General features: G+C 43.0%; 2 protein-coding genes across 7 annotated transcripts; one reads left to right on the top strand and one right to left on the bottom strand.

Annotated features, from left to right (window-relative positions):
* Positions 1 to 230: 230 nt before the first annotated feature.
* Positions 231 to 6,083, top strand: LOC105275700 (RAB11-binding protein RELCH homolog). Of its 2 annotated transcripts, none has more exons than XM_026972033.1 (16): positions 231 to 436; positions 615 to 827; positions 1,069 to 1,223; positions 1,298 to 1,650; positions 1,715 to 1,828; positions 1,955 to 2,199; positions 2,289 to 2,599; positions 2,689 to 2,975; positions 3,064 to 3,391; positions 3,719 to 3,872; positions 4,046 to 4,169; positions 4,257 to 4,527; positions 4,612 to 4,747; positions 5,033 to 5,232; positions 5,341 to 5,602; positions 5,700 to 6,083. In XM_026972033.1, exons 3-16 carry the CDS (start codon positions 1,103 to 1,105, stop codon positions 5,845 to 5,847), a joined length of 3,054 nt encoding a protein of 1,017 aa, XP_026827834.1. In that variant the 5' UTR covers positions 231 to 436; positions 615 to 827; positions 1,069 to 1,102; the 3' UTR covers positions 5,848 to 6,083. The 2 variants fall into 2 exon arrangements, with proteins under 2 accessions (XP_026827834.1, XP_026827833.1); XM_026972032.1 differs by having other exon boundaries at positions 1,065 to 1,223.
* An 811-nt stretch (positions 6,084 to 6,894) lies between these two features.
* Positions 6,895 to 23,267, bottom strand: LOC105275699 (la-related protein Larp4B). Of its 5 annotated transcripts, none has more exons than XM_011332736.3 (10): positions 22,907 to 23,267; positions 20,639 to 21,011; positions 19,707 to 19,956; positions 19,498 to 19,638; positions 19,197 to 19,415; positions 18,885 to 19,069; positions 17,714 to 18,790; positions 13,039 to 13,303; positions 12,706 to 12,810; positions 6,895 to 12,314 (listed from the first exon to the last, which is right to left on the bottom strand). In XM_011332736.3, the coding sequence occupies exons 2-9, from the start codon at positions 20,998 to 21,000 to the stop codon at positions 12,715 to 12,717; spliced, it is 2,595 nt and encodes an 864-aa protein (XP_011331038.1). In that variant the 5' UTR covers positions 21,001 to 21,011; positions 22,907 to 23,267; the 3' UTR covers positions 6,895 to 12,314; positions 12,706 to 12,714. The 5 variants fall into 5 exon arrangements, with proteins under 5 accessions (XP_011331038.1, XP_011331035.1, XP_011331036.1 ...); XM_011332733.3 differs by lacking the exon at positions 22,907 to 23,267 and adding an exon at positions 22,377 to 22,896; XM_011332734.3 differs by lacking the exon at positions 22,907 to 23,267 and adding an exon at positions 22,377 to 22,896 and having other exon boundaries at positions 6,895 to 12,311.
* Positions 23,268 to 23,814: the final 547 nt, after the last annotated feature.

The raw sequence follows: 23,814 nt of genomic DNA, 5'->3' as shown, positions 1-23,814 counted from the left end.
AACATATGTTTATATAAATTTGCTAATAGTAATATTTAAATATAATTCTATAGCGGGTATTTCAAAGATTAACATATTTATTATTTTTTTGTAATAAAAGCTCAAAATTTCTTCAAATAGATTTTGAAAATTGAATAGAGAATTTCACGAATTTTATAATATTTCTAGGGATTTCAGGAGACGACAGATTTCTGTCACAAGCTTTCCCATCTAGGTTACGCCATCTGGCGCTGTCAGATGAGTTGTCAGTCGTCATTCGATCTATCTTATAAACAATAGCCGTGGATTGCATATGTATTGCGTCAAAGCAGCGTATGCAAGATAATTTAATATTACCTCACGTGGAGATGTCACTCCTCAGGAATGTTTGAACACGCAAACGCCATGGCGAGTCCTGTCGAGGAAATAAAGGAGCCATTATCCGTGAATAACAAAGGTAACCCTTCGGAGCATTGATTGTATCGTAACGATTTGCGCCAATGATCATTTATTTATCAGTAATTAATGTTATTTGCAAACTTTCTTGCACGACCGATCACAATTGCAAAAGAATCTGTGACTTTAGCGTAATACGGTCGGGCGCTGAAGTTCTTTAATGTCCATTGTTATTTCAGGATATGTCTCCAAAGATATGACTCCAAGGATGTCGATATCCTATGAAGAAATGGCCACGAAGCTTCTCAACGAGAAGCTCTTCCTAACGGCTTTAGAATTGCATGCTGAATTGTGCGAAGCTGGAAATGAGCTACCAATTCTCAGGGAGTTCTTCTCGAACCCCAACAATTTTGAGAACTCCAACATCAAGCCGGAACCATACACACCAATGCGTATGTATCTCCTTACTTACACACACATATATGATTCATAGAGATTGTAGATTTTTATGTAAAGGCTCTACAAAAGAAGTGTTTATCAAACGAAAATGCAGAATTTAATTATAAGTTATTTTATGCAAGATTTTTTGAAGCATAAGGAATAATAGTCCGTTGATTGATAAACTGCTGTATTTGACGAATTATCATTTAAACGGATATTCTAACTATAAATGAAACATTTTATATTAGCCAGATCTTCTAGTCAAGCAACTCTGGATTCCTTGGACATGACACGCTATTCGGAGGATGGAGCTGGCGTTGATGAGAGAGTGGCCATTCTGGAATTTGAACTACGCAAAGCCAGAGAGAATATTTCTGCGCTGCGCGCTAATCTCACTGTAGTAACAGGTATGTTTACTCGTTTTATTAAGTATTTTGATTTAACTAGATTAATACTTATACGTTGTAATAAAACATTTTAGAGCTGGAAGGTACACTAAAGACGCCAGATAAGAGTTCGGAGAAGAGCATGGCTACTGAGCTTCCCATAAAACCGCACGAACAACGTGCGTTGAACTTTCTCATCAACGAATATCTGCTGGCAAGATCTTACAAGCTTACCTCGATTACCTTCAGTGACGAGGGCGAGGATCAGGATTTCGAGGACTGGCAGGACGTGGGTTTAAATATCCCTAAGCCCGCGGAATTATTACAGATATATCGGGAGTACATGAGAGCCAATGGATACGATAAACCTCCATCTGCAAACGTCGCTGTGCAAACAGATTTTGTTGTCGAGGAAGTTGAGGAACAGAAAAATGAACTTCAGGAAATGGTCCGTTTTGTCTTTGATGAATTAAATTGTTCATGAATTCCAATCATTTTATTTTTCTTTGCAGACAGAACAGATTGAAAGGCTGCAGCAGCAAGTCGTAACGCTAGAACAGGAGAAGCTTGCCCTCCAGGATATTATTTCAGCGCAAAAGGAGAACGTTAATGAACACCCAGTGAAGGTAAGCGAATCAATTTAAGGGAGATGTACCCTCCTTCTCTCTCTGAAACTGAAAGTAATTTCAGAATTAATAATTTAAATATTTACGGTTCTTACATATTGCAAGAAATCATTATTTTATTTGCAGTCAGGTAGCTGCGGAACTATTCGTACTATCAATTCCAGCTCTACGACTCCCGACAAGTTTGAACTGCTTGAATCGCTACCAAGAGATATGTCGAATACCACTCAGGAACCGGAAGAGGACGACAGCGCTTCCGCGGTAATTAGTCTAGACGAAACGGATCCAGGAGACAAAGAATGGACCAGGCTACAGTTACCTAGAATAAATGTTACAGAGAAATCCTCCGTGCTACCAACCACATCCTCCAGGTTATCTACATTATTATACGGATATACAATCGGTTATAATCAACTTGTTGGAAATCTTTGAACAACAAATCTCTTGAAAAATATTGCAGGGACTTGCCAACAAAGTTCAAATTGGAAGTAGCAACGCACTGCTTGGCGAACGTTTCGGGATCAGTGATGACCTCGGTGGAGGAGTCATTAAAACGCGGAATCACCCGGGAGACATTAGCCGAGATTCTGGCTTCCACCCTACCGCGTATAATGCCCAATATTATCCTGAACAAACGCGAGGAGATCATTCCGTTGATACTCTGCGCGATTCATCTGCATTCCAGTTCTAGCGAGAGGGAGAAGTTGCTGCAATTGATGTTCAACTTGAAGAAAAGGCCGCAGGAAGACGAGCGCCAAATGATACTGGCCGGTTAGTTCGTTCAGCATACATGTTTTGCGACAATTACTAAATATAAAATATAATAAATAAATAAATTTATTAATATGGTATATTTCCAGGCTTAGTCGTGATGGTAAAGCTTACGGAGGAACCGTTGGAGAGCGAAGAAATTCTGACAATCTGTTGGGAGCAGAGTCAACACAAGTACCCAGAGAGAAGATTATTGGCTGTCGAGTGTTGCTCCGTGCTCGCGTCCTACACGTCCGCTTCCATTCGGAATTCGCTCATGCTGTCGATGTTGCAGCAGATGCTGTTGGAAGATAAAGATCCAGTTGTTCGAACCAGCGTCGTGAGAAGTCTTGCGCTACTCATAGCTTTAATGGACGATCCTGACAAATATTTCCAGGTATATATTTTTATATAATTTTATATAATTTTATATTTTTATATCGATGTAATATACATGTTATTATATGCAAATTGTCATTATACAGTGTGAAGAATTGGCGTTAACGGCGCTTCATGATACATCATCGATGGTCGTTGAGACTGCATCGTCGGTATTGTTACCAGTCTTGGCGCAGTGGGCGTTATCTTTGAAAAGACTGCATTTGAACCTGCTGCCGCGTATAATTTCAAAAGTGAAAAACCAGCTGAAACCGGCGCAGTCTCAGACTTCGCCGAGCAAGGACTACGTCGACGAGGAAAAATTGATGCCGTCGATCGGTTTTTTGCAATACATCCTGCCATACACGGTCTTGTGCGTTGCTGACACCGACGTAGTGCGAGCTTCCGTTGAGGATGGAATGTCGTCGGATTTGTGTGAGTCATTAGAGGAAGTGCATGATAAATAAGAATATGTATTTAAGGTAAAAAGGTATAAATGATAATTTATGATTCGAAAATTTAAAAATTCAGTCACTTCAAAATGAAGAAGTCGCAAAATGTTTAGAATTTGTCAGTTCGAGCAAAATATCTAAAATTTTAAGTAAACCTAAAGAATATAGAACGGAGAATTTGAGAGCTCCAGAATCCAAAGATCCGGAAGATCTTGATGTCAAAGAAAAGTTTTGATTAGATTTCGCATAAAGCTTATAAGCTCGCACAAAAACAAAAGCACAAAAGTTTTCTAGAAACTTTGTGGTGCAGCCGAGGAATTTTTGGCCTTGTGCCACTCCAATATCATCGACCCGAGGATATTCTACGAGGGTCCCGTCGACGTTGGTGTCCTCCTCAATACCTTCTTCTCCAGATCCTGGGAAGACGCGTCCTGGCCAGAACTCGAGTGGTTTACCAACAAATTGTGAGAATATTATTTATTAATATGAATATTAGTTGTTATGAACCTATAATAAATTGAGATATTTCTTTAAAAAAATATGTTTTATATACGTTTTTAATGAATCTGTATGAGTATCACTAAAATTGCTGTTACTCCGAGATATCAAGTTTAGAATGCACGATTTCTTTTTGCAGGATATTTGATGTTTTGGAGATGGTGAAGTTTGTGGACGCGGCGCATGAAAATGTTCTAAGAACGCTGCTTATGTACATCCACTCATTGTGCGTGGGTTTTGGGAAATACATCACGCGTGCCAAGGTAAGTGCACGATAACGAGTCTGAATTAGACGAGAACGTTTGATTTGGATTTAAGCACAGAAATTTTATAAGAAAATATCGTTGCAGATACAAACGGCGTTCTTCCCGGAAGTATCAGAACTCGAGAAGCAGTTGACAGCGCTGTCGACAGATAAGAAGAGCATGAGCCTTACGTTGATCCCGAGTTATCTGGTGATCCTGAGCACCGTCGATTCCACAGAGCTCGCGAACTGTTTCAAACAGTTCCTCGTGCTTTTGTCTATGAACGGCACCAGCATATCCTGGCTGCAAATCGCCGCAAGCATTCTATGTGCTCGTGAACAAACACAGGAATATGTCCTTGCTAGTTTATGGGATGGTTCGTACGATATCTGCTTTCATTTATCGTTAATAATTTGCGAAGAAGACAACATTTTTATCTTACGTGCATGATCTTTCACAGGTGTAGTGCACCAAAGGTCTACCGTAAGATGCGCGTCTGCGACGTTATTCGGTTCCGTCATCGCACATGTCTCGGACCGATTGGCGAACGCCAAAATCGTACCGGCCATCGTGACGCTTTCCAGCGATCCTGACGTGTGAGAGATCCTTTTCTGTACTTTTGCATGCATGTGTCTAAAACTTTTTAAATCCCTGCATTAATTCTTTCATACCTCAATGTACTTTTAAATGTATGCGAATAAGAGGCTTTTGTCTATTTGTTTAAGGACAAACTTTCGGAAAAATGTAGGACCGCTGTGAAATTATGTATCTATTTCAAGATACTGAATTCTTTTATTCCATTATTTTGTCATTAGCTTTTTACGTTTCTATACTGTTTATATTACGATAATATTACGCAATAACTGAGAAAATATTTTTAGTGGCGTACGTTGCGCCGCAATTTCCTCGCTAGGCCGGATAATAACCGAATGTAAGGTGAGGGAAGCACGCGACAAGGCTCGGTTAACACTGGAAACGATCGCTAAGGATCCGCAAGGACTCTCGCAAACTCTGGCAGTTACATTAGCATCAACCTTCGCGTTTATCGCTCCCACTTGCCCACAGAGTTACATAGAGGACAGTAAGTAATCCTGTAACTCGATCAAATAACGAAATTTTAACTCTATTTTACGTATGAATTTTTATGATTCTTCATATTGTTGTATATCGACCTGTTTGCCAATTGCAGTAATAGCGACGCAGTTGTCTACGATTGCTTCGTTCGCACTCCAACAAAGTCGCAAAGTCGAGCTTGTAAACGCGCTGGTAGAGGCGTATTCAGTGCTGGTCTATTGCCCATTAAGCAGTCAATGCGTTTCCGGAGTGGTGCTGCCGGGATTGCGACATCTCGAGACGCTAGTAAATCAGTGCTTGCCTCAACAGAAGGACGCGGTGCGCTCGTTGCTCAGGGAAACGGAGTCCAGGCAGGACTTATCGAAACCGATAGAGAGGTATCGTATAAAAATATAAATGATAGGTATCATAAATAGGTACATATATTTTGCTATAATGTTCAAGTTTTTATAAAAATCGTTTTTCGTTTCTCAGGACTCTCTCGACGAGTTCCGGACTCTCGTTATCCATGGCGACGGTGAACGTCGGTCAAGGTGTCGAGGATATGCGCCAAAGGATGAGCAAGATCTTTCAACAGAAAACCGGAACGCCCAGCATGCCGAATATATTTCGCAAGAAATAGACTCTTGGCGAGAAATTCCGATAATCGAGGATAATAAAATTTGTCGCGAGTGTTTCGCTGAGATCTTTGCTAGTGAAATACTCAAGAGAGCAATCACAAGGTTGTTGTTAGACGTAAAAATGTATAATGTTGTTTTAACAAATGTTAACTTATTTTTTTATTACGCTAGCTAAGTAAGTGATGTATAAATTATTTTGTTTAAATACCAATGAGATAAGAGAAATTCATAAATGGAATGCGAATTTTTGTACAAAGATCGAACATCCATTGCCGGTTCTCTCGCGTCTCGCAACATTTAGCCCTCTCCCGCTCACCTGACCGATGATCCTCACAATATTACTTACATTAAAAAAATAATTCAACACGCAACAGTTAACAGTAATTAATGTTTAATTTCGAAATCTGTTACTTTACATAGTAATAAACAAACGTCATAGATCATATCGTATATCATATTTATATATATATATATATCGCATATCATATATATATTATACACAAGTGTTTTCCTCGTAGAGTAGTTTACAAAATCAGACTTTCTAGGAATACACATCCTGTTGCGTCCTGCTCTTGCTTAGTTTTGTTTCTTTTGTTTTTATATAATCACAGCTTATCCTGATGCGTCAACGAAACGTTGCTATTGTATATTTTAGTTTGTTCTTCGATCGATAACCGATACGATCGTCGGAAAGAATTCGCCGCGACGCTCTCGATCCCGATGGACAATCGCGGGATCGAAGCGCGCGACGCGTTTCATCGTTCATTCTCACGCGGTGCAATTTTGTCTTTTTTTTCGGGAGATTTCACACCGATTATCAAAGTTTCCGAGGATTACCTAAAAAGGATCCGGTCTCAGAACCAGGCGACAACCCGGGTGGATCTGAAAGCTCGGTCTACTAGGATTAAAACTGATCAGCATGGATCTATATAAAAATCATCACATAAATAGCACACAATTAGCCGCAAATGCACTTAAATTAACGGGCACGGTACTTTCATGATAATTTGCTAATTTCCCTCATCTTTTCTTTTTTTTTCTAAAATTCATTGCTCGAGAAACTCCGTTAATCGCGCGGGCTAATATCTTTTTCTTTCACACCATACTTCTCGCTTTCTCTCTCTCTTTCTCGCTTTTGCACATACATACACACACGCACCCACAACTACACTCTCTCTTTCTCGCTCACTCACACACACACACATCCAATTATCTATGGTACTATAGATCCCTCGATCTAATTTTCGTTAACCGACTACATTTACACCGCGCTTTCTGTTTCCACGTACACATGTAATATCGAAAAGCATCGAATGAACAACATCGCGTGTAAGAAAGTAAACGAGGAAAGGGCAAACAAAAGAGAAAACAAAAAACCTGTGTTAATGCAAGAAAGGAAAATCGAGGTCGTTCGACAAATCGTTCAACGTCGCTTGCATGTTATATATATAACAAGGCGCGCGATTACGCGAATCGCTGGGTTTTCTTTTTTCTTCTTTCCTTACGAATCCGCGACACGAGAGAATTACAAACCGCAGTATAGAATCCGCGAGTCGCGTAGGACCCGCGAATTACATTACGCACACATACATCAATGTATGTATAATAATTATAATGCCTTAGTCTATCTGTCTCGTGCGTAGTAGTATACATATGCATATATATATATAATGTATATACATTTAATATTTTACTACATCGTTGGAGAGTGGCGGCGAAGCGAGACCGCGTCCCGGAGAGAACCCGCGTGCGCGGTTCACCAAAAAAAAATATATATATATATGTATAGATCTGTATCTCGTATATTTTTATTAAATGAGACGCGCTGTGTAGAACTCGCCCTTAGAGCACCACGTGTGCGGATTGAAACGATCCACCGCCGCCCCGAAAATTCGACGGTACCGCTCATCGACGATCGACGATCGATCATTCTCTGTGCGACACCCCACGCAGCGCATCCGCCCGTTCTCGGATGCGTAAGGGGATGCTTCCTCGGAAACTGCCCCCAATAGATCCTTTTTCTCTCGCGGACATGCAGCGCGCGAGAACAACATGTTAAGCGACTGCCAGCGAGAATTACGCGAAAAAGACATTTCCGGCCACTGCCCGGTTCTTTGCGATTTCGGGAAAACTGTTCGTTCGTTTCGCACGCTCGATAGGAAATCGTTATCCGGACTTGCTAGATCAAATTCCGCGATTCTTCCGCAGTTGCATTGTCACGGTGGAATTGATTAGTATTAGCATTAGTGGTCGCTTCTCCTTAGTCATCGCATGACGTCCGGATGCTTGGATTTTAGATTCATCGACTTGCTCACTGATTTCTTTTGCTTCTTGAATTTCGAATTCGAAGTTGTAGACTACTAATCTACCGCACGCGTAATTTTTTCCAGATTTTTTCAGACAATTCGACGCAAGGTCGACGTGTTCTACCGCAGTGGCGAACACCCGCAAGAATCCAGGAGAACGTCTTTCCGGCGCAACATACGATCCTCGAAGAGTCGATTTGTCCGACATATCGTTTATTTGATTTATTCAACTCAATATTAACAAAAACAGCTGACAATCCTATTTGAAACGCCCTGTTGTACGTGTACGTGTATACAATAGACAAAAAAATGAAACGGCAGCATCGTAAGTTCAAAATATAGCAGTATACATGCGGCGCAACGTCACCCCGTTGCGCTCCCTCTGTTTGCAGGAGATCGATTTTTCGTTCTTCTTGTTTTTCGTTTTTTCTTTTTTTTTTTCGTTTTTTCATTACATTTTGTCAGTTCGAGTTTGCATACGTAATCATTGACAAATATATATATGTATGTATGTATCTATATATATTTGTCTCTGTCCTTCGCACCATTTTTCTTGCTCTGTGTGTGTCGTGTGTACGCATGTATGTGTCTTATGTATGTGTATTTCTGTCCATATGTAGTACATATACATTGTCGTAACACCTAAAGCCAAAAGTTCCTGCCTATAATAATAAAATAATGATGATAATAATATATAATAGAGCAATCAATAGTACTAATTAATATTAATAGTGGTAATCGCGATAATCTCTCTTTCTTTTTCTCTCTCTCTTTCTCTCAATAATATACAACATACTTTGAGGCACTTAAATGCGTGCTCAATTAATCTTCCTGATTCTCGCAACACTAGCTACTTCGAATTAACATGTTCTCTTACGCACATTCATTCTCACTCTCTCTCTCTTTCTCTCCTTGTCTGCCAAATAAACGCGTGACCCTAAGATTCTTAAATGTCTCTTAATGCACCTCATGGCACATGAAGGTCATTAAGAAAAAATAAGATCCGATCGCGATGTAGCGAAGAGTATAATGGGCGATTAGTTAAAACGAAGGTCGAGTTTTCACGCGGAATCGGAAGTGATTTCGCAACGACGCTCCTCGCGGTCTCGGAATCGATGGTGAACAACGTATTCGTGACACACGAATCTCGTCGACGAACAATTGCGGCGTGCAAACAATCGTGGCAAACGAGACGGAAGAGTAATGGAGTCACGACTGGACGATGGGAGGGGGAGATTAAAAATTGAGAAAATCGAGGAATGGAATCGCGATGGAAATTCGGAGAGCAAGGAATGGAAACGATCCCTTCCCGAAACAATGCGCAAGTTTAAAGGGCGGTCGAAGGAGGAACCTAAATTATTCTTCAAGTTCAAGTCGTGATAAAGGCGGCCAGATAAAACCATGGAATCGCGATAAAAAAGAAAAAGAAATAAAAAATTGAGAAAGAGAGAAGCGAATTTCGGATATCGCTTGGAAATAATACACGAGCCAAAAAATTAAGAAACTTAGATAGACACGCGCGTTGTTCGGGATGGGCGAAAAGCGAGATCGAACCCGCGACGGTAGAATCAAGGATGGAATGGGTATGTTGCGAAGGACATCGAGGACACGCCAAAGTTTTCGAAATGCGCAACTTCGAGGGAAGATCTTCGACAAAATTCCATAGATCACGGAACCCGAAGATTTACATTGAACAGTAGCAAGCAGTAGCAAGAGTGAAGCGAGATCCATCTTGCACATAAGAACTAAATCGGACTTCACGCATCGAGGAATGACCACAGTGAGCAAATGTAAGCGCAACAAGCAACGGATTTCTCGCGCAAACCAATACAGTTACACTAGTAAGAATAACAAGCGATATAAATGTTGCTACATTTATATGTTAAATTCATCATTTCTCATCCGAATTTCGCCAAGCACAGGTTCCAGAGAACACGTATCAAAGCACGTGATCTTTTTCCAAGTTTTCTTTTTGGATTAAACGCTTACGTATCTTGTGTATCGGATCTCGTATACCGTACATTATAATAATCATTAATAATACTAATTATAATTACAGTTATATATATATCGTAAAACACAAACTACTTAACAAATGGTATTAGTAACGTCTAAGATCACTCCTCGATCGTGGACTCGCTTCATTCTTGTTACTTGTACAGTTTCGCGTGTCCGATTGTCGTACTGGTGATTTCCTTCGCAACAACAACGGTTTCCTACGTGCGTCATCCGCATAAAATACGACTTTGTGTGCTTTTCCAACCGCCCTCCTCCCTCATCTCCTCCTCGTCATCATCGTCATTGGTATTTCCGCAATCATCTCGTAAATCACGCGCAATCTCCTACATGAAATCACAGCTTCTACCGCCTCCGAGATATGGTCTTTTCGCCCTCCTCTCATGCTTTCTTCTTTTCGCAAGGAGGAAGGAACGTAGAAAAGGGAGAAATTTCTTGGGAGACTCCACGGCTCTGCATTTGGCGAGAATCTCGATTTCGGTGTTGACTTCGGTATCCATTTCGTTGCATATCTCGGGAGATTTCGTCAGGCAATGTTTTTGGCACAAATATATATAGCTATAGAGACGTGTGTTTCCCGGTTACATATAATATTACGAATACCCTGCGCGCGCGCGCGCGTGAAGGAGGAGCGGGGAAGGAGTTCTCTCTTTTCGAGATTAATCTTATATAACTCTTTAACGCATTTTCGTTTTTACAAGCTAACCAATATGTACCTCAATCACAGAACCAAAAAACGATATATAACAATACTCTTCTCTTACGCGATGTACTGGGTGATCGGGAAGTCGCGTAGCCGGTGCCGTCGAGAGAAAGACATTTGGAAAGATGTCGTCATTTGGTAACACGCCTTCGCGTCTCTCTTCCTTCCCCCCCCCCCACCCTTATTCTGCGCGATCGTACGAATATCTCGTTTGAACTCTTGAATTCAGAAATTTTTTTTAGATCTATATATACGTTAATTCAAGGTCCTTAACTTACTAATTACTAACAAACTCTTAAAACTAAAGCTTACATTATTATTAGGTACGCTCAAAGTTGTGTACCCGTGTTTGAAAATCGTACAAGTTTCGCGCGTGCGCGCGAGATTGTGATAAATATATTTCGATTAGTTAATCATTTCATTCGTCAAATCTCGAGCTCTTCATTTCACCGTACGTTCTATCGGAGCCTTTTTGATTTCCAATTACTCAGATTCCCTCCGAACCTCCCCTTGAAACAGTAAAACAGTTGCTCTCCGGGCTTTTGTTATCATCTTGCTACCGAGCTTTGTTTGCCAGGCCAATAATTCCTCTGGATGACTGGGTAGCTTCGTCAGCAGCTTCACGTAGCTGCTCCCCGAGTTGCTGTTCACTTTACATACCTGAACGCGCTTCTCGCGGACGTTTGCATTTAGATTCTCATCAGATTCTTAATATTCTATTACGATTAGATCTTGAAAAAAAATTCTCGTAAGCCCTCTCGCATGCCCACCGATCACGAATAAACTACAATCGAATTGCATCTCACGAATTGCGAAGCGAATAAAACAACTGCCGATTTGCAAGCATATCGGCGAACCCATCAACGTTAAATCGCGGCTTACAAACTTAGCCCCGCAGAATTCTCCGATCACCCTGTATAATAAACGCCGGCAAGTGCGCCGCTATAATAACGCGTGGCGAGTCTCACGTTATGTTCGTGCGCACACACTGCTCTTCCTCCTCTCTTTTTCTCTCTCCCTATTTTCTTTCTCGCACACACATTCTGTCTCTTTCATACACACATTCTCTCTCTCTCTCTTGATCGATTCGTCGATCGATCGATCGTTGATCGTAGGCGAGACGTCACTGTACAATGTAAAAAGTTCTCTCTTCCTCGCGCCCGCAGCACGTAACGGCGTCGGTCCGAGAGGGGAGAGTGCCGGGGGGTGGATAGATAGATAGGTGAAAGCAGCGGCGAGCTCCGATATCCTGATTCTCGATCCGATCTGACCCCGAGACACCGATGACATCGTAGCACATATAGCACAGCTGAATATTGTTTGTGTACCCCGGTCGTCGTCGTCGTCGTCGTCGTCGTCGTCGTCGTCGTGCCAATCTGCAGATTTTATCATCTTGCTTCGCAATATTTAAGCCGCGTCCGCCGCTTAGGTATCTTCCATCCTTCTTCACGTATCATAAAAGAACAAAACATACATCTTCCTTTAGATGGATTTTTTTACGAGGAAATTGTACTGTCGAAGAGCTCTCGGCCGATTGTCTTTAAATCGAATTGAGCATCGGCTCGAATCACGCGAAGGGATTCATGAAGAGAAAGGTATCTTGAGATGCCTGAGGATTTTCGCAAATCCGGGATTCACACTTTGAACGTCCGAGAATACGTAACGGCCATGAAAAAACAGACCTTGGAGAATTTTTTTAAAAAGTATGATACAAAAGTTGTGGTACGCGTGGATGTTGTGCAAGACTATAGTATCAGACACTTCAGTATTACTCTGCGTTCATAGCTTATTCAAGAAGGAACTTATGCGATCAAGTAAAAGAAAAAGGTACTTACATGCATCTTTTAAACATTTCTGTCCCTTTCATCTGTTTTGTGTTTTGTACAAGGTAGCTCGCGGCAATGTTGCGCCACTTGGGCATAGCTCGGCCTCGTAAGATCCTGTAGTGAACAAAATATTCGTTAGTTTGTTTGTACAAGAATTCTTACTAATAGCTTATCAAATAAATTTACAGAATATACAGTTAGTAACTTGTATATCTGTAATTATTGGGATTTTTTAGACATCCTTTAAATATGTTCAAATTCTATTTTAAATCTTGATAAAAATATATTTTCCGAAATTTTGGATAAATAATTTCGAGTGATCCAATGCTGGGAGATACTTACTATAGGGAAGCTGGAGGCCACTCCAATTTGCGATTGAGAGCTCTGTGAGGCAGTAGGAGGAGGAACAACGACAACGTTGTTACAATCGCACCTGGTCATTGGTTCGGCATCGTCTGTCGTCGCCGCGGCCGTTGTCGCCGTTGCTCCCGTCGTCGTCGTCGTCGTCGTCGCCGTCGTCGACGTCACCACTGCCGGCAGGTGCGCGTTCGCAACTACAGCGTCGTCCACACCGTTCACCATGTTCGAGTCGTCAGTCTTTATAGATCTGTCAGCGGTGCATTTTCAGTAGTAAAAGACTATGTTTATGCAGCTATCCTTAGATCCTGAGACTCTAGGATCCTTAGATATCCTTGTAAGGATCCCGTAGATCCTCAGGAATAGATATTCCCGCAATTTTTTAAGCATCATAATGCGGAAGTGAAATCTGCTTCCTCGGGAATATGTATCCTTGAGCATTTAGGTATCCAAGGGCCTTAGATACTCGGGTCCTTCGGTCGCGAGGTCTTAGATAATTTTTATATCCTTGGATCCTCTCTTTTTTTTTGGATCCTTGTGGAATCCACGTATTCGCGCGTAAGCATAATGTTTACATCGTAAATATCGGTTTACGAACGAAAAAGAATAATTCTCGCAGTCAGACGAGTAAAACTCAAGATCAGAATTAGTGCCAACTGCGTCTACCAAGTGCTATAATGTGAACTATTACGTGCACCATCACATACTAAATGCTAATGTTATATCCCGCACCGCATGTCAACTTCGTTCATGCACAATGAGGAGACTAATTCGTGTAGGCGATTCTCGGTCCAATAAATCATGAGTACTTGAAAGAATTTCAACAACTCGGTCACTTAAACAAAAGAATCGAAAATTGAAATCATGAATCATAAAAGAATTCAAGTAATCAAAAACTCCAATGATTTTAAAACCTCCAAATGTTTAAAAATCCTGTAAACAAACATGCAAACATTGTTAAAGAAATAATTGTGTGCACACGATGCAATTTTCGTAAACATTTTTCTCAAAAATACACAAAGGAATCTAGAAATTTAGAAAATTTCCTGCATAATGTACAGCAAAAATGTGGAAAAGTAATTTCGCAAGAATCGCCTACAATTGTCGAAGGATAAAATACGTAAAAAGGAGGATTTTTGCAATATCGCAAGACACGATTAACAAACATCAGTATACACATTATTTATTAATTTCTAATTCATCGATGACAATGCAACTATAGTCATTACCAAAGGTCCATCAAGATGCCATGCTGAGGCCGCGTGTTTCTTCCATTTATATTTATTTTGCAGTCACATGACGAGAATTACAACTTAATCAGTAACGTTAGAATTATGAGCTAGAGAAACTTCATCATCAAAATGCCATTAAGAGTAACTTGAAACCGAACAATAATAATTAATAATAATATAATCTTAATAGTATTAGAAATTTATAATATTAATAATAATAATAATGTGACGATGTATGGTAATAATATAATAATCAAATTATAATATATTAGAGAGAGAGAACCCTGAAAAAATAATATTGTTTATCATATATCCCTATTTAAATTTTTTATTGCTTATTTGCCGCAATAGTACAGGCAAGAAGAAGAAGATTAATTATACCACAATACCGCATACATTCCCGCACACATATATAGCATCCTAGAGCGCATTTCAATGCGCTTAGCAATAGCTCTCTAATGCTTATCTCGATAGGAGGTATGCGGCGTGTTATATTTGTATCCAAAGAAACAATTTTTAGATCCCTCGATCATTGAATGCTCAGATCCTTAGATCTTCACGAGTCTTTAGATTAGATATCCTCAAACAATTGCAGGTATTCTTGCTTTAGGCAATCCGCTTTAGGGATCCTTAAAACTTTCCATAAACTCAGGAATTTCCTTTTCAAGTTGTCTAAAAAATTAAATATTCGTATTTTGCGAATATAAACGCAATGAGATGGGAGAAAAAAGATGTGAAAGATATCCATGAATCCTGAATATATCCAATACATTCAATGCTCTAAGGATACAGAAGCACAATAACAGTATGTACCTGAATATCTAATATAACTGAAACGTAAAAATTAATTTATTAAATTCAAGGATCGAGTACGTTAGAATAATTCAGTGACAGCGGTTATCCATCTGGAGCATTTAAAATATCTGGCCCTTCAATGATTCAAGAACGAAAGAATCTATGTACTCTAGGACCAAGCATCTAAAAGAATCTCCGTATTGATACCGCAAACTTAAATCCTTACTTACACACCGAATTTATACAACATGCTTATAGAATCCTTACAAGAAAAAAAAAGACGATAAAGACCCTACGCAAACAAAAAAAAGACACGTGGTTTCTGGAATCCTAGAATCCGAGAATCGTCGTATCAGAAAGTAAGAAAGAAAATTGTCTTAAATATCAGAAAGATAATAACGACAGAAAAGTCGACAGGGATAGATCAAGCAAATCAAAATAACCTTGAATACATCTAATTAACTTATTTATTAGTTAACGTGAACAATAAAATGATGACGAGAAGTTCGCGCGCAGCCAAGGATCTAACTTGGAGATTTGAGGATATTGATGGTTTTTCAGAATCTGAGAAAGCTCGACGGAAAAGTACCTTTGCCCGATCATTCTTGCTACAAAATGATCGAAAAGACATCAGCTTCTGGAGACTTGGATTATCTACATCTTCGACGCAGGATTCAAATTTTGAACAACGAATTTTAGATCCTTGGCTCTCGGGTAATTTTCCACAACAAAATATACGCATTTACTATTGGAAACGAAACAGTGGCGAGAATGCAGGCGGATAAGATTATACTTCGGATTACAGATCGGTAACTCAAAAGACACTAACAGTTAGTAACGGTTCTGTTACTCGAGACTAATTAGCGATGGAGAGAAGACTTCGACTTTTACATTTTCAACGAAAATGAAGAGAACAGAAAAAATCTCCCTACTCCCAAGTAACAGATTGAGTGACGGTGCGCGATTGATCAGTTAGAGCGAATCCTTTCCGGGTTTAAGGGAGGCTCGGCTCGAAGGGAACGCGTGTCCATCAATGCAGAACAACATAGCACATAATGCAGCGAACAACAAACAAACAATAACAATGAAACACAAGTTGGCGTTCCTCAAGGCATGTTCGCGCAAATCCCAATACGTGGGCTCTACATTAAGCTTATACGGACATCGTGAGTATCTCTGGACCTTTAGGTTTATGCGCTGTTGTGTCGATGAATCCTTCGGGACTAAAAAAATCTCCGAGGAGTCTAAGGATCCAAAGATACAATAAAAAAAAAGAGTAGTTCAATGGAAGAACCCAAGTCGCGAAGAAGACTTCCCAAGACGAGGAAGTACGGAAAACGAAGGATCCAAGGATCCGACGATACTACTACATGGTCCATTGACCCAAGGATATAAAAATTCGATGACGCAGATACCGAAACCCCGTTTTTTTTTTATAGAGACCGATTCGACCCCTCATTTAAATGGGAATCTATTGATGCGATCTCATTTCGTGTTTACTTCCTATGCGCCATACATCAAATAATGATAATCAATGATTAGGTACAAACATAATGCATAAGACCGTACATGTTCTTCCCGCAGAAAAAAAGTGCAAAGTAGTAAAACCGTCATAACCATTTACAGGACTAAAAGCGACGGAAAGTCAAAAGTTTACTCCCGATTACGTAAGCGAAAAAAGAAATTGCTCGTTTGCTCAACAGGATATTAATACAACTTCGTGGACAATCAAAAACCTTGCACGATTGCTTCACCGATTTATCAAAATCTCCAATTACACAATTTCAGGAAAGCTTAAATCAAGCGAGCACACTTAATTACTTATTTGAGAAACAAAAGTCCCATTTTAATGGGATTTGGTGGTAACAGCAACGTAATTCGCTAGGTTTTCAATAGAAACTCTCGTTAATCACGTATTCTTCATCGAAAAAAAAGAACTTGTTAGATGAGAAAAATGAAAAATTTAGTTTAAAAGCAGATAAAATTAAAGTAAAACAAATTACAAGTAAAAAGTCGAACTAAAACGGTCCTATAAAGGGTTAATGTTTCAAGAACCAAGGACTTCGTTTTCATTCTCACACACACACACACACACTCTCTCTCTTTCTCTCTACGTCTTTCTCTCTGCGCGATCGTGCGCGTATACATATATATGTACATGTATGTATGTGTATTGGGAGAGCGGAAAGTTTCGTCGAACTTTGGAACAAAACAGTCGTTTGTCACTGAAAATCGAGAGCTAAATGGCGATTCTATTCACTGAAAAAACGAATTCTTACTAATCGAGTTCCTTGGCTTTTTCGTATGCATACGTAAGTATCGAAGGAGAGCGAAGGATACAACGTATCGTTGGAGAATCTAAACGAAAAGATTTGCGTGACCAAACGTTTTCGCACTTCGCGACGAACTGTACATTTACGCGTGATCGGCTAAAGATGTGTTAGAGGTTGTGGAGAAGCATGTTTGTCTCTCTCTTGCAGAAAACCATAAACACATCTCCAACACTTGAATATTGGCAACTAGGTTCGTCATCTGACGCAGCAAGTCGATTCATGGCAACCAACGCAACTCTCCGCAACTGCCCGAAACACCGAGTTACACCGAGCGAGCGTATAATTAAAAATCCCACTCACTTATCAGGAGATGAAGGGGGAGTGAGCGCGATGGTGCTGAGCGCGGCAGCATCGGCCGACGACGACGAAGACGTGTTCTCGTTGTTGGCCGTCGGCGGATTAAGGGCATGCGCGGCATTCGTCGCTGGATTCGTCGACGCGGCGGCATTTCCCAGAGTGTTCGGCTGCGCTCCCTCGGCTCCGGTACTCGCTCCAGGACTAGCGGACCTGCTGGCGGTGTTTGTCACCACTGGCGGGGGTGCGGGTTGCTGCGGCTGCTGTTGCTGCAGTTGGAACTGCTGCTGGTTGCCGCTCTCTTTATCCTTGACGGCGGCCTTGAGTTTGGCGGTGCCCTTAACGACGTCGGACAATCGATTCTGCGACGCGGATTCGACGCCAGCGGTGCCGGCGCCACCACCGACAGCGCCGACCTCGGTAGACCCCTTGCCGTGATCGGCGTCTAGGCCGGGCAAGGGCGGGAAAGCGGCCGCCTCCAGATCGAACTGTACGCCGCTACTGCGACCGCTGCCGCAGTTGCTGTTGCTGCCTCCGCTCGCCGGCAACGATTCCTTGATCGCCGGTAGCGGATGATTGTTCCCAGCTGCTACCTTTGACTCCTGATCTTTGGTCCTGCGATGAATACGGTGGCGAGGAAACGAAGGCGCCGAAGATGAGGAGGTGGAGGAGGGTTCGGCCACCGCCGCCGTCGCCGCCGCCGTGTCCTGGTCCTGCGCGGAGGACGGCGAGGAGGAGGAAGGTCCCTTCGCGTGTTCGACGGATGACGGAGCGGATGACAAGGAATGGAACTTTGTGCCGGGCTGGTAGGAAGAGGATAACAAGGCGGAGGACGGCTTCGAAGGAGGCAAACTCGAAGCGTGGTAAGTGGACGTAGAGGAATTCGCGGGCATGCTGCCGCCGCCACCGCCGCCGACGGTCATAGGTGGATGCGAACTACGGCTGTTTAGCGGCGGCATGGATGACTGTTGGTGATGGTGATGATGGTGGTGGTGGTGGTGATGGTGGTGATTGTTATTGCCGCTGCTGGGATTGGCAGGATCCATCAAACAGTTTCGGTCAGAGCCATTTCTCTGCTTGTTTCTGTGTGCAAAGGATGAAACAGAAGATTTTCAACATACTTTTGTCATTTTCTTCAATTATGCTATCTGTGAATTATCTGTGAAAGAAACAATACCTAGAAGAATAATTGCGCGCATCAGACCATTGTGCAGCGTACCTGTGACGTGGATATCTATTGTGAGGTTTGTATGTGTTGTGCGGTGTTATTCCGTTCATCGAAAAAACACCGGACATATCGAAAAAAGCGGCGGGACTGGCCGGTCCCCAAGGCACCATACCGGCGGGATAGAATGGCTGGTGCTGGAAGATGAACGAGAAGCAACGTCAAGTCCGTTTCTCCGCGCGAACTTTAATCGCGTTCAACCGTTCAACATAGTGGAAGAGCTTGCGCTCGAATTACGCGCAGTACTCGTAACGGTATACTTACGTAAACGACCTGGTTCGCGTACGGCATAGTTGTCTGTGGCATAGTCGTGCCATTAGTATAGAGGAAACGTTGCTGTCCAGCCGTATAACTACTTGGATCGTAGACGGGAGGAGGCGGCGGAGTTCTGTAGCCGTTTTTTATACCACCTACGCTAGCCACCGCTGGCATTGGTAGCCTGTTCATTGGTTTCGCTTTGATTCTCGCCATTATCGGTTTTCCCTGATTCAACGAAACAATTCAAAGTAAATCTTTCTCGTTACTCCAAATAACGATATGCGGATACCTCGAGCCCGCAGCTTACCTGAAATTCTCGAACTTCCTCGCGTAGAAACCGGTAGGCCTTTTGAGCATCCTCGTCGGACTCGAATGTCACGTACCACGAGCTGTTGTGAGCAAACTCGCATGAAATAAACCTCGGGCATCCCTCGCCGGAAAACAAATTCTGCAACAAGGATCCACGAGTTAACGGGGGGTTGCTTTGTTCGCTTCGTTTTCTCGTTCGCAACGAACCTTCACGTCTTCCAGCGGCGTGCTGTCCGGTATCTCACGAAGTATCACGATACATCGTTTGTGATTCGGCCTAACCTTCTGTCCCTCTTCGTCCACTTGCACATTGGGAGATTCCCTCAGCACCTCTGTTATGAGCTTAATATCCTTCGTCAACTTTTTCACTTGATTAAAATTCGCTACTGTCCATATCGGCACATACTGATCATTATCCATTTGTGACAACAAATAGGTATCGTTGGCTAAATTTTCTCTGGAAACACAATTGCATTATTCATATCACCGTGTCTTCCTACACAGCATTCTTGTGTGTGTGTGTGTGTGTGTGTGTGTGTGCTTATGCAATTTACATGTCAGTTGCACATTCTAATGATAATAAAATATGCAAATGGATAAAAAGATATGGTTGGACTTTATTTATCTGAATTGTCGATTAAATTATACGCTCAAAACACGTAATTATTAAAAACAGATAAAATTTTATAGCTTTAGCTTAAATGTTACCCCAACACTGTGCCATCATTATACTTTGCAGTAAAAACTATCGTGCACATTTTATTCTTCTAAAGAGTTACTTTTGTAGCTACAACACTTTTTAATGATGTTACTGCACGAGATTATGGCAAAACAATTGATTTCTTACTAAATTCCCTCCTCACTTTCTATCTAAGCCAAGAGCTCAGCTAACAGATGTTGCTACCACGATTTTAGGTTAGCAATAGCTTCTGCCACATGAATTACAAAAATTATTACGTAAATCTAATCCGATCGTAACGGGGATCAGTTTTCGAGGAAACATATGTTTCGAGTTAACCGAGGAAAGCATATTGTGTCGCAAGAATGCACCAACATATGTATCGCGATCAAAGTATCGCAGCACTCCCTATCCAGAGCATCATGGTGCAGAAACGTGGAGACGGTGGCAGTCATCTTACCTGGAGAAATAGTACTCGAGTTGCGAAGAGAGCATTTGCTTGAGCTGTTCCAAGGGTAGTTGGGTCTCAGCCATCGGTGCTGGCGGAGGTGGAGCGGCGGACGCGTCGCCCAGGGCAGCGACATCCACTGGGCTGTATCCAACGGCACCTCCATGCATCCCTATGGCGTGCTGCGGCGAGGGTTCCAGGCTGCCGACACCGGCGTCGAGAATCAGTTCATTGCCGCTTGGGGCACCGTTCATGACTCCGTAGTCTAGATTAGGCACTCCGCCACCAATTGCACCCGCAACTTGTGGACCCAGAGTTTCAGGGGTGGCTGGGTAGACCGCCCCTGGTGGCAGCTTCCCGATGTCCCCATTCATGTAAACGTATCCTGCACAAGGACAGAAGAACATTGTAACTGGCAGCGTCGACAATTGTTCACTCCGCACTAGCTCCGTACCGAGTCGATGCTCACTCCAAGGCTCAAATGTACGCTACCACCAAGACTAGAAGGTTCTTTTGGTTCTATCATGCGATCCAAAGAGAACTCTACTCTCGACAAAGGCAAAACGAGTTCGCTGTCCATCTCTCCAGGCTGTAAGCTAACATAAGGCGTTTCAAACAATCGGTCCAAATTCCAGAGATACTGTATCTGTGATTCTAACCTAACCTGGTGAGCAACCGTGCACGTTTTAGTCATCGTCGAGGGGAATCGGTGATCGTGGATTGATTAGTCGTCGCACGCTCGATACAAGCATACAAAAGTCACCACAAGTGTCACAACTATTTGGTAGTGCGTTACGAGGAAGTGCCAGTCATTCGACGGAATATCTAATTGTTCTTTGTGAAGCAATGCCACTCAGCATATCGTGGTGGTAGCGTACACGTGCGCCTCGGTGAGCGAGTACACCCGCGTTTAAGCTAGGATACTCGACCAGTAGCGCAACATCGACGGTCCTGATTCTCGTGAACAACCATGATAAATGTAACGGAGCAACAACGCAACAACAATCAGCGGTGTCATCCGACTCGAACCGCGCGCTCGCGCCTCAACGTCGCAGCACTGGTCGACGATCCGCGGACCCGGTTGACGCGCGCCGGCCAGCCAGGTGGACGATGCGACCCTCGACGAGACTCGACTCCGCGGAAGCCGAGGAGAGTGATCGCGAGAGGAGGAACGCGCGCGAACGGACAACGCGGTGAAAGATCCGGCGCCTCGACTTTCACGGCAACGTGCTCGCGGAACCTCGGCGCCGGAGCAGCGGGCCGCGTGCCACGAAGACGGCCGCCCGGGGAGGCTCGGGGCGCGCCAGGCGAGGGTCCGCGCGCGGTACGACGCGCAATATGTTGCCGAGCGCGGAGCGCGTATCGGCCAAATATAGCGCGATCGGGACACGACACGGCGGCGGCGAGCCGCTCTTCAGCCGGACGACAGCGATAGCGGCACGACGATGACGATGCCGTGACGACGAGGACAATTATGACGAAGATGACGGAGGTGAAGGTGATGGTGGCGGCGACAACGACGATCCACGACGATGACGACGACGACGTGTCGGCGCGGCGCGGGGTTAACACGCGGCGAGGAAGGACACAACGTGAAGGAGTGGTGATGGCGAGCGAGGAAGCAGCGGCGCGGTGACGAAACTATACGACACTCGGAGACTCGACCGCGTGTTCAACATCGACGATGACGATGATGGTGATGATGTTCGCGTGGTGGTTGCGTTGGATGGATGGGATGGATGGTCGTTACCGAAATCACCGTTCATCTCGAGTTCGAGACGGGCCCGGATGATCCCATGTGCCCTGAATCTAGCGCTACGAGGTGCCTGCCCGCACGCTCGCTCGTTCTCTCTCTCTCGGGCGGCCTCGCGCGCAGATCGGTTTCTCGACTAGAGGCTCTCGAGGCACTTGGTCGCTCGCTCTCTCGCTCTCGGGGCGTCGAGCGCGTTTGCGAACTCGTTACGTTCGTCGGCCTCGCCGATCGGCGAGCAACCAGCTACTGGGGCCTCGTACGCTGGTCCGATCGTTTTACGCGATCGCTCGTCCGCTCGCTCGCGCGCACGCACACGCTCGCGTGCGCGCGACGAAATACGCGACACCACAGCAGCAGCAGCAGCAGCACGACGGCTGGCGACAGGCGGCGCCGAGAATTTGCACGTTCCTCGCGCGAATTCGCGACGCAGCGTCGACGCGCGCGTAACGATCCGCCCTGTGCGTACCACGGCCAGCCGCGCCGAGCGGATCAACGCGCGGCCGTTTTGCACGACGATGTTTCCTTACCGAGGTGGAAGAATCGAACTCGACACAGTCTCTCGAGCAAACTACAAAATGGCGGAAAGGCACATGCCGTGGCGCGCGATGCATTCTGGGCCCCGGTGGTGCGCCGCTCGGCCCCGCCGTCGTCGAGCCCTGCGCAGATAAGAGGGCGCGCACCGCCGCCGCGCGTTTTCGAATCTTTCAAATCTCACCACGTTCCTATTTTTCGTATCGTCCAAATCGTTCCGCGAAAACAGAAGAAAACGGTCGAATCGAGATCGACAGTTTTATTTTTACTTTAAATTGACTGTAAACAGAACGCAAGACGAAGGAAAATATTTTCTCTATTTTTATTTGCTTTTTCTCTTTATTCAAGTTAGTTATTATTTTTCTATCGGCTGTTTTATACGCAAGCATTTGAAAAAATTAAGTAAAATTTAGATTTACAATTTCTCTATTTAGAAACAAAAAATAAATAGGAATTTCATGTTCTTCCTATTTGTTTTAATGTTGACTGTTTCTTTCTTCCCAAGTATGTGTTTGATGTTTTACATACTTTATAATATTTTTTACATATATTCTCCGAATAGATACTAATATGTTTCCAAGAGAGTTACGTGACGGAAACGTAGTGTATAAATTTCATTTAATGCAATTATTAATATTTTATATCTTAACGGCTGTAGTTCACGCTAAATTAGTTTCAAGAAACTGCAGTTCTACGAAACGTAATTGTAGCTAGCATAGCACAACTGGAATCGATAAACCATGATAACTTATCTAATGATTTTTTAATGAGCACATCATGCATTTGACGAATGCTTGGAATCGTACAATGATAGATATATCAATTTTGATATATATATATATATATATATATATATATTCCTTCATTTCACTGCTTATTGTTATCTGTGCTGTTATAGTGTTAA

Source organism: Ooceraea biroi, chromosome 8, assembly GCF_003672135.1.
Source record: "Ooceraea biroi isolate clonal line C1 chromosome 8, Obir_v5.4, whole genome shotgun sequence".
In the NCBI taxonomy this organism is placed as follows: domain Eukaryota; kingdom Metazoa; phylum Arthropoda; class Insecta; order Hymenoptera; family Formicidae; genus Ooceraea; species Ooceraea biroi.
The sequence above is the reverse complement of the archived record's forward strand: the minus strand, read 5'-3'. Positions and strand labels throughout refer to the sequence as shown.